Consider the following 10,980-nt stretch of genomic DNA (forward strand, 5'->3'; position numbering starts at 1 on the left):
TTCACTCCCTGGCAACGGCGCCAGAAAAGAGTCTTGATGACCCACAAGTATAGGGAATTTATCGTAGTCCTTTCTATAAGTAAGAGTGTCGAACCCAACGAGGAGCAGAAGGAAATGATAAGCGGTTTTCAGCAAGGTATTTTCTGCAAGTACTGAAATAAGTGGTAACAGATAGTTTTGTGATAAGATAAATTGTAGCGAGCAACAAGTAACAAAAGTAAATAAAGTGCAGCAAGGTGGCCCAATCCTTTTTGTAGCAAAGGACAAGCCTGGACGAACTCTTATAATAGGAAAAGCGCTCCCGAGGACACATGGGAATATCGTCAAGCTAGTTTTCATCACGCTCATATGATTTGCGTTCGGTACTTTGATAATTTGATATGTGGGTGGACCGGTGCTTGGATACTGCCCTTACTTGGACAAGCATCCCACTTATGATTAACCTCTATTGCAAGCATTCGTAACTACAACAAAAATATTAAGGTAAACCTAACCATAGCATGAAACATATGGATCCAAATCAGCCCCTTACAAAGCAACGCATAAACTAGGGTTTAAACTTCTGTCACTCTAGCAACCCATCATCTACTTATTACTTCTCAATGCCTTCCTCTAGGCACAAATAATGGTGAAGTGTTATGTAGTCGACGTTCACATAACACCACTAGAGGTTAGACAATACATCTTATCAAAATATCGAACGGATACCAAATTCACATGACTACTAATAGCAAGACTTCTCCCTTGTCCTTAGGAACAAACGTAATTACTCACAAAGCATATTCATGTTCATAATCAGAGGGGTAATAATATGCATAAAGGATCTGAACATATAATCTTCCACCAAATAAACCAACTAGCATCAACTACAAGGAGTAATTAACACTACTAGCAACCTACTAGCACCAATCCCGGACTTAGAGACAAGAATTAGATACAAGAGATGAACTAGGGTTTGGAGATGAGATGATGCTGGTGAAGATGTTGATGGAGATTACCCTCTCCCAATGAGAGGAGCGTTGGTGATGACGATGGTGATGATTTCCTCCTCCCGGAGGGAAGTGTCCCCGGCAGAACAGCTCTGCCGGAGCCCTAGATTGGTTCCGCCTCGTGGCGGCGGAGTCTCGTCCCGAAAGGTTGTCTGCTATTTTTTTCTCATCGAAAGACTTCATATAGGAGAAGATGGACGTCGGAGAGCCACCAGGGGGCCCACGAGGTAGGGGGGCGCCCCCCACCCTCGTGAGCAGGGTGTGGGCCCCTTAGCCTTTATCTTTGGCGATGATTTTTCTTTATTTATTTTAAGACATTCCGTGGAGTTTCAGGACTTTTGGAGTTGCGCAGAATAGTCCTTCAATATTTGCTTCTTTTCCAGCCCAGAATTCCAGCTGCCGGTATTCTCCCTCTTCATGTAAACCTTGTAAAATAAGAGAGAATAGCCATAAGTATTGTGACATAACGTGAAATAACATCCCATAATGCAATAAATATTGACATAAAAGCATGATGCAAAATGGACGTATCAGCATGGTGTCGATGTCGCGTCCCGATCACATGATCGTGATCTTGGCCTCGATTGTGAAGCTTGCTAGTGAAGAATCGCCGTTCTTCAGGTCAAAGGCTGGAGATGGTGTCGACGGGTATTTCATGGAAGTTGTGCTTGCAACTTGGGGAAGCGGCCGAACGCAAAGTCAGAGGTCACCGTAGCGGTCGACGACGAATGGGAGCAAACGAAAATGGCTCGGGGGCAGGCGGCGCGTCGATGTGGAGTTGTCCTGCCTCATTCGCGATGAAGGTGAGAGCCGAAAGTAAAGCTCTGGCCCGACACATCACCGAGCATGATCATAGATCTGGAGTCAGTCTCCTGCCGATACATCCCTTGACTGGCGCGCCAACCGCCAGTTCTGGACGTGGAGGCCAGATGCGCTGCCTGCGTTGTGGCGGGCCTTCCTTCGATCTTGAACGAGGGGGGAAGCCCCGTGCTCAAAGGAGGTGGTCCTGGCGATTGACACCGCCGCCTCCGGGTTGGAGATGGCAGACATCACCGTCGACAAGGGCGACAATATCCCAGACCTCTCGATGGATAGGGGAGCAGTTCCGCCTCACCATGGAGTTAGAGCACCTCGTGGCGGAGGTGCACCTCAAGGCTGAGCACGCGGACATTGTCGCCCCCACCGAGCTCTACGCCGACCATGCCTTCGTTGTGGAAAACCACACCATCATCAAGGCAGTGATGGCAAATAGCCGCAAGCTCTTCATCCGCAAACGAGGACGAGCAGATGCTTCCCACCACCAACGACCATGATCATGAGGCCGACGGCTCCAGCTAGCGACTCCTCAGGAAGTATAGACTTTAGTATGTAGTTTGCAATTTTATTTTCAAATGTATTTGCATCTCGTTTTTATCTATGCATGCATGTATGAAATCTTCTCATTTTACGTTGCGGGCTTTTGTATGGTTTTAAGGGTTCGTTAATAAGGGGAATGGTTGCACGGACGGACAAATTGGGGCGACCGGCTGCCTAGTTCAGTTGAAGATGCACTTACTGATTAAATAAGCATCATCAAGTTATAAACACCTATTGTAATTACATTTAGTCCATCTTTCAGTTTGAGTGTGGCCCTTCAAAAAGAATTAGCTGGTGGTTAATCTAGGGAGCACCAAGTCCATAGAACTTTGGAGGAATTCTAAGAGGGGCAAAATCTTGTATAATTTCAGTTGAACATCTAAAGATCTATTTGTACAAAGTTGTGTGCTTTCGTTTAGGATACAAGGTTTTCTGTTCCTATGTTTCAGAATCCTGAATTTCAAAGGGGTCTTATAGTTACTCCTTGGGCCTCAGCAGTAAATGAGTAGGACAAGGATCAACCCAGAGCATCTATCTTCTTTCCATGAGTTTTTTTTCCTGTTCCTATCTATGAGCCAATCTGAAATCAGAATCTCATGGACAGGCTTGAATTTAATCACGTGAAATGCGTGAAAAAGGACAGATGTCAAATCAATAGAAAAGACAAGTATGCCAGTGATCTTACTTAACAATTTCACATCTTACCCGCAGGCAGGCTGCAGAAACCTCATAATAGCAAATAAGAATCATCAATTGTGTGATAAGTTGATGACTTTTGCACTCCATCCAGAGAAACCATACTGTGTCTGATCTCCCCTTTTCTTCATTGGGCATGGATACATACATATAACACAACATAATGCTAATCACCTGAAAAAACATTGTATTCAAAAATGAGTGCACCTTCAAGCTAAAAGTAGTATATTTTGACAGGAGTTTTATTACCAATGTATCTTCACAGATTTCCTGACACGTGCAAGTCCTCATCATGAATTTAGTACTAACCCTCAGTGTCAATCATTCCTTCCTTCTTTCGTTATTACTATGCTTTAGCCTCTTTTATGAAGTTATCCAGGGCTAGCCCTCTGTGTCAATGCCAGCTTTTCTAAAGAGAAGAAGATTTGTCATCCATGATTACAAATTTATGGGCACAAATGCAAGTCATGTACACATATATCATCATATCAACCAGACAAGTTGGGTCATACCCAAATCTGAAATGTTCCTCCATGTCCAACATTACAGCTTAAGCTTAGGGGCAACTGTGGATGTGCGTTCAGTCATGAACCTCAACAGCCATATCTCAACTTGTGGACGACTCGGATATTATAGCATCCAAGTATGAGAACCATCAGATGGATAAGCACCGTGGTAGAAACAACCTCACCGTACACTGATAGATGCCTGATGGCTGACTTCACAAAATTCAGATCATAGTGCTCCCCAGCCACATGGCGGGTCTCCTTGGATCTGTATGCAGCTGCTTTTTCTGTGTCATTGGCATCCCCGATGGCTGAGCCACTGAAAAGAAGCGTTGCATGATGAACAGCACCGCTCCAGGTGCTGTGCTAATGCATCAGAATAATAGATCCAGCCGCAAGGATACAAAACACGCATCCCCAAGAAAAGCAGAGATGGATCATCTGAAATAGTGATTCTAACTACTCATTTCATTTCAACTCGTTTCTAGGAAAGAAATAATCATGCCATGTACCAGGATTCCAATTGATGAAACAAGTGGAGGAATATGCTCCACACCAAAAGGGACAGATCACGGATTAGACAGGAAAAGCTTTCTTTCTTACTCAGGGTACTCAGACCAATGACAAAGGATTAAAGCTGCCATGAGAACTGGCTTGTTATTATTACTCAGTACTCCCTCCGTAAACTAATATAAGAACGTTTAGTACTCAGACCAATGACAAAGGATTAAAGCTGCCATGAGAACTGGCTTGTTATTATTACTCAGTACTCCCTCCGTAAACTAATATAAGAACGTTTAGATCACTACTTCAGTAATCTAAACGCTCTTATATTAGTTTCCAGACGAAGTACATTTTAAAATATCAAACCTCAATTCCAGAAGCTATTCATAGAATAGTATAAACACCATCAAAGATTAATAAATAAAAAAACAAAATACTGAATAGCTCACTCCAAGCCTTTGGGCTGACCTGAGAAAGCGGAGCTGTGACTCAATCAGTTGAGCCATCAGAATAAGACCACCTGAACAATAGTACATACCTTTGCTAGAAAGCCTGTGAATGGGTTACCAAAACACAGCAGAGTGTGCCGTAAAAATAAAGCTGCAATGGATCAGCATCAAGCCTGTTATATCCACATGTCGGCTGAAAACATACAGAAAGTGCCCATTTTCTTTGCACGTCAATACCCTGACAAGATCTCCTGAGATCAACTATGGCATTGCATCCAAGAGCACTTTTATCTATAGATGATCCCCAAACAGTTCTAGCTGGCACAATTCCAAGGGAACCACAGCACCTCAATCATCTGTTAGTTTTGTTTTCTCAGTGAACATCGTGTGCATAATTAAGTTGTAAAGGAAAGCAATAAGGATACCATTATTCAAAAAGAGAAGTTACTATCATCATATTAAAAAGAACATCAAAAAAATTTCAGTCCTAACAATTTTTTGTTACAGATAGAGTACATAAAATTTGCCCAGACCTTGCCTTATACCATTATGACCTTAGTATGTCTTGTAGACAGAATAAATAATTCTTTCACTATGAAAATGAAAGTATTAAATAAATATTCTATTGACTCCTAACTTACGATGTCGCCTAGGTGTAGGTGAAAACTACAAGTCAGTAAACGAGAACAGCCAAGTAGCGTTTTGGCACCAGATTGAGATCATCTGGTCTGTCCCTCTAAGCTAATGTTCCATACCAAATGGCTTATAATCAAGGCGAGCAAATAAAAACTACAAAGTTCTTAAAAATGAAAAAGGTCAATCTTGGTTAGTTTAGATTGGTTTTAGCCAACAGACCAGAAGCAAGCACTCTCCAGTTTTCCTTTCTGCAATATGTTTTCTGAACTCATTGTCATCAATTACAAAATAAAGATTCTGCAGCTTGTCTTTTCGTACAAAAACTGAGGTCTTACCAATCTAAAAAAGAACTGCTGTAGTGAGTCATGTCGGGCCTAGTTGGCTAGTACATCAACTTCTTTCATACAAAAAACAGTCAGAAAATAGTCTCCACGACCCAAACTTCAAAGATTTTTTTGTTATAATCAAATATTGCTGTCAGGAAAAAAATCCTGGCTAACAACAAGGTGCTATCTGCATGCTGCTTCATACAGAAGTTATACATCAAGAAATGTTTTGTGCCGTATAAATGAGAGTTTGTAAATATGAGTGGAAAAGTTTTTGCACATAGCCTTCTCAGCATACTGCATTTCCAATATGTAACAACCTTGATATCTTAAAAGCTTCATATCGTGATGGTTGGAATATATATACATGTTTCTATTGAATATTTTGCATTATACTAGCCAAGCATACTGCAAATTACAGATTCATTTCACAAAAATTCATCCAACTCATTAAATGTTCATTAAATATTTTGAATTGTTACTAGCCAAGCATACTACAAATTACAGATTTATTTCACAAAAATTCATCCAACTCATTAAATGTTCAGACATGTGTGAAACATAAACAACTGTGCCAGTTGCTCTGGGACTGGTATACTGAATGGTGTGCTTCGTATCATAGACTGAACCATTAGTGTCACAACACCACGCACAAACATAATTACATAGTGCGACGAAAAAAATAATATCTGTAATATGGACAACATGACTGTAGGAGGATTAACAAGTGTTGCCATTACACATAGAAGTCACAAGAACATCCCAATGTTTTTGAATACAAAAGTGGCAGTAGGACACAGACTAGGATTTTATACTGAGAAACTACAAGGGACATGTAGGTACATCCGTAGACCCAACCTCATCCACACAGCAGTAAGAAGGCCAAAATAAGCATTACTTTTCAGGTAAGTACTTTTACATTTATGAAATACTCCCTCCGTCCCAAAATAAGTTTCTTGAGCTTAGTACAAATTTGTACTAGAGCTAGTACAAAGTTGAGACACTTATTTTGGGACGGAGGGAGTACAAAGGTAGTCTCCATAACTCCTTATAAGGATATCAAGAAGATCATGTAGTAACATATCTGAGTCAGCACTTTTCAGAGAAATACTTTACACTTGCAATATTTATCATGTATGAGAGAATTAACAAACCTACCGTAGAACTGCTGAGCCTGAGGATAAACAATATGCCTACTAACCTACTAACTTACCTCTCAATATCCACACATCAAGTAAGTTGCAGGTGTAGCTCACTGTACATGCCAAAAACCAATAAGTCTACCTAGGGATAGTCTCCCTCATTCCCCAGAATGCGCCAAATAATCATTTAGCTGACATGAACTCTTGCAAAGCAAAAACCAGCTATTAACTTCAATAGATGAGCTTCCGAGACCTAGTATTTGAAGAGTACTGTCGCCAAGATAAATCTCTGAAAACTACTTTAACAAATCACATGTGCTATGACTACTATCTACTTTTATCGTCATATAATCCATACCTATATTTATTGACCTTTTCAACTTAAACAACACAATTTTTATATTAATTTAGCGATTAATCACATAGAGCGCAATGTGCAATTATGATATCCAATTCCTTCCTTTACGAACAGAGCAACATATCCAGATTATTGCACACTTAACTACTCCTTTGTTTTCCTTGTTCAGGAAAGGACATGGTCAGAATATCCAATAAATGCTGTAGTAGTTCTCTGTACTGACATAAGCATTCTTTTTTGCAAACATGCTGCATGTTGAATATTACCATTAACTTATTTGTTCATTAATGCCAAGCCAAATTCCTGTCCAGTATCCTTGCAAAAGCTAGTAGAGCCCTAAAAGAAGCTAAAAAAAGGAAGATATAAAACAAAAAAAATGGATACGAACCAAAGTTTGATGGAAATTGCCACATTGGTCACCAAGTAAACCATGTGACAAACTCCTCCATCAACACAGACCTACCGAAGGATGCTTTACAAGCCTCCAACTTCGGCCCTGAAAATGCATGAGAAGCATCAGATGACATCTTTTCCTATTATTTCTGTTGCAATTGCACACCATCGGTGATGGCTTCTAATGCTATGAGCAAAGGTGTTTAACAAGCTAGGATGTTGGTCAACTGTCAGGTTACACATCTATAAGATGTAGGAGAAGTTGAAAATACACCAGCATATTCAAAATGGACAGTTCAAGTAACATACTGAATAAATGAAACTTGTTTGCCGAGCATGCAGAATAATAGAACAGAAATTTCATTGCCATCTTAAGTTACTCAATTACAACCACGTAGCAGACTGGGGGGATTCAATTACCACATATCAATGGCTTTGTCACAGCAGCAAAAAAACAACACAATATAGTATGAATTAAGAAGACAGCTGGTTCAATTAAAGAAAGAGACCTTTGACTCAGTGGGGGCAAAAGTTGTACTGAAAAGTTTAATAAATCTATCATACAAAATTTTCCCCTTTCTACATGGTTAATACAGAGCATCAAGTACACCAACAAGTGACTGGTATCTTCAGAGTCCACACTAACCATAAATCCACTATTCTAAAGTAAGCGATACGACAACATAACAAACAAATTCTAAGCCTCTTCGCTCATAACTTTTAATGGCTATCTAGAACAAACTGCAGAGTTAGCCAAATTCCTTAACTCTGATAAATGTTCATCAGTAGAGATGTTCAGTGTAAGCCTCAGATTAGTCATCAAAGCCTCTTGCTCCCAGCTAATTGATCCATAAGCATATAGTGCCATCATTGTTGCACGATAAGCATGCAACTCAAGCAGATGGGTTTCTTCCCCCAGACCACCTTTAATTGGATGAGGTGATTCAGTTCCAGATACAGAAGCTTCATCATCATCAGTCCTACTACAAATATCTCCACTTTCGTACTCTTGAGGATGTGCTTGTCTATAGGGGCTACCGTAGGGATTGCAACTACCAACAGAGGATGTGGCACTATCAGTATCACTATCTTGAGTTGTTACAGAGGGATACTGATAATCAACATTAGCATTAACCACTGCAAGGTTTGTTTTAGGAAAGCCATTTGCTCTGTTATTTAAGGAATCATGCATGCATTTTTCACCCAGCATTAAGCATGGGGAATCCACAGCATCTACCTTATCCATCAAATGAAGAGAATCTACAGGACCAAGATGTTGGCGTCTTCCATCTCTGCGAGAAGTCTGAAATCTCTTAGTAACTTCACTGCGCTGCATAGGGAAAGCTGATGCAGCAGAGGTTTTCCTCTTCATGCCTCGAGACATATTGTCTTCAAACACATTCTTGTTCTTTAATAGAAGATGACTGCCCCCTGAATTTCCACCTTTTGTCCGACTCCTGTGTGAACCAGCAGCACATCTTGCAGAATCCTGAAAGTAATAACCATGGCATTAGCGAGTTATTACTATTTACCAGACACTGAAGACTTTCTTCAAGCACTATAGTATAGACTATTTAAAATGGAAATAAATAAGGCTGTGTCAACTGTTTGCCATAAGTTATCCATAATTTCCATAACAGGCATAACATAGAAGCTTGTGCAAAAATAATAAGTATTGGATAATTTGAAGGGGTGAACTGTACCTTTGGAAGAGCAACCCATTTGCCATCTTGCCAAAGCTGCCTTGTCCTAAGATTGGATGCATCTACCCTCAATTCTAGGGAGGATCCGAGGAGCCTGACAAGATAGTACTCATGACCAAGCAATCTCACGACTTCCACAACCTTCCATGAATAGCTGTCGAAGACTTCAAGGATGTCGCCTGGGACCCAGCATACCGGACCATCTGGGGACGGGGGAGAAGGCCTTATCACCTTTCTTGGAACCCTTTCAATGGCCAGACTACCATCAAGCAGACATGGATCATAGCTTACAAGATAGGTGTGCCCATTGCCAGAAAGGATCTCGGCAGGCCTCCAGGAACCGAAAGGTGCCTCCGCCTTCTGCAGTACCTCCACCTTGCCTCCTTTGCGGAATTTCATAGTGCCTTGCTATTTGCCAAGCACTGTTGCAGATAGATCACAAATTTTAGTAATTAAGCCAATGTGTTCTTAAAAACAAGATACAAGATCTAAACTTGTCGAGCAGCATTGAACAAGATAAACTAATAAACATAACACGGATGATACCATCACATTCAAAAACAAATTCATCATAGATCAGAATGGGATTTCTGAAGTGTATTATGCTGCAACCAACTTTTTATGTTATCTTGCACATCAGAACTTACAGTAAACTGCAACGGTTGCACGTGCAGATTCAGTGCAATCGGATGCATCGAATCACCAATCCATAGGACAACAGATAGACGAACTGACTGGTTTAATTACTAGAATAGTTGGACGAGAATACTTGACATGAGAAATTGCTGCCGGCACAAGTATCCTCTGCAGCAAGTAATCAAGGAAGAGATTAACCGACGTATCGCCCACCAGATCAACAATAATCCATGGCGGACAGTTCAAGCAGACTCGCAATCTGGATTACCAGGCCAGAAATACTCCTAGAGGAATTACGGGCTCGTACATCGACAAGAAACAGATCGAAGAAACTAGGAAATCCGCACAGCAGAACGATCTGTCTATTCTAGTGAGTTCCCGAACAAGCACCTTTGAACTGGGGGCCAGGAAACTATGGCGCTAAGTCAACCAGCTAATCAATCAATGCGATTACTCTCGCCGCCGCCTCCATCCCCGCATCAAAAACAACACCCGCCCCAGACTCTAGAAAGAAGGAAAAAAAACTCAAAGACGGAACAGGAGGAAGGGGGCGCAAACCTTGCGATGCCGACTGCGGCCGCGGCCGGGAAGAAGCACGGAGAGAAAATCCGAGGAAAGGCTCCGCCGAGCGCCCAGAACTCCGCCCTGATTCTGCGCCCCGCGAGAGATTAGACGAAGGAGAAAACCGGAGAGAAATCGTGAAGCGGAAGAAAAAAGGGAATCCAGAAATTAATTTTCTTTAATTAACCTGGGAGGGTTGCGGATTTTATACGTGTGTATCGAGGAGGGGGGGAGGTTGCGTTGCGTGGTGGCGCTTTCCAGAGCAAGGCGACAACTGAAGGCGCATCTCGGCCGTCGGATCGGAACTGCCATCCACTGTGCTCTCGCTCCACAGCCTCGGCGTCCGGCCCTTCCCGTCCGATGCGGATCGGGCGGCTAGGATGGGTCGCGCCCTTCCGTGGTAAATTACCAACCCTTTCTTTTCCTTATTGTTATTTAATTAACATGAAAATTAGCAACCCTTTCTTGGGATGTCGGTTACGGTGCGTATGGTGTGCGTGGCTGGTCGCCTTGTGGCGTCGAAGAAGAAGAACAACGTTTGAAATGCACAAACATGTTTTGGATTGTGCGCGGTTTTTGTTAGGGATATGTAAACATATGGACCATATGCATGTTAAGTTTGGACAAGGCAAATGCTAGCCCCATGATAGGTGCTGCCAAAGCTAGAATATGGGATGAAGCGAAAACTGCTTGTTAATTTCGGGTAACAGTTAGTGTCGTGGAAT

General features: G+C 41.7%; 1 protein-coding gene across 6 annotated transcripts; it reads right to left on the bottom strand.

Annotated features, from left to right (window-relative positions):
• Nucleotides 1-1,358: 1,358 nt before the first annotated feature.
• LOC119323035 lies at nt 1,359-10,417 on the bottom strand. Of its 6 annotated transcripts, none has more exons than XR_005156064.1 (8): nt 10,253-10,417; nt 9,059-9,480; nt 8,593-8,844; nt 7,351-7,458; nt 3,554-6,795; nt 3,291-3,450; nt 3,051-3,215; nt 1,359-1,414 (listed from the first exon to the last, which is right to left on the bottom strand). XR_005156064.1 is itself a non-coding variant. In XM_037596602.1 (3 exons), exons 2-3 carry the CDS (start codon nt 9,455-9,457, stop codon nt 8,083-8,085), a joined length of 1,161 nt encoding a protein of 386 aa, XP_037452499.1. In that variant the 5' UTR covers nt 9,458-9,480; nt 10,253-10,417; the 3' UTR covers nt 7,872-8,082. The 6 variants fall into 6 exon arrangements, 1 of the variants encoding a protein (XP_037452499.1); XR_005156063.1 differs by having other exon boundaries at nt 3,554-6,807; XR_005156062.1 differs by having other exon boundaries at nt 3,291-3,445; nt 3,554-7,458.
• Between the last annotated feature and the right edge of the window lie 563 nt (nt 10,418-10,980).

The sequence above is a fragment of the Triticum dicoccoides genome, chromosome 6B (assembly GCF_002162155.2).
Source record: "Triticum dicoccoides isolate Atlit2015 ecotype Zavitan chromosome 6B, WEW_v2.0, whole genome shotgun sequence".
NCBI lineage: Eukaryota > Viridiplantae > Streptophyta > Magnoliopsida > Poales > Poaceae > Triticum > Triticum dicoccoides.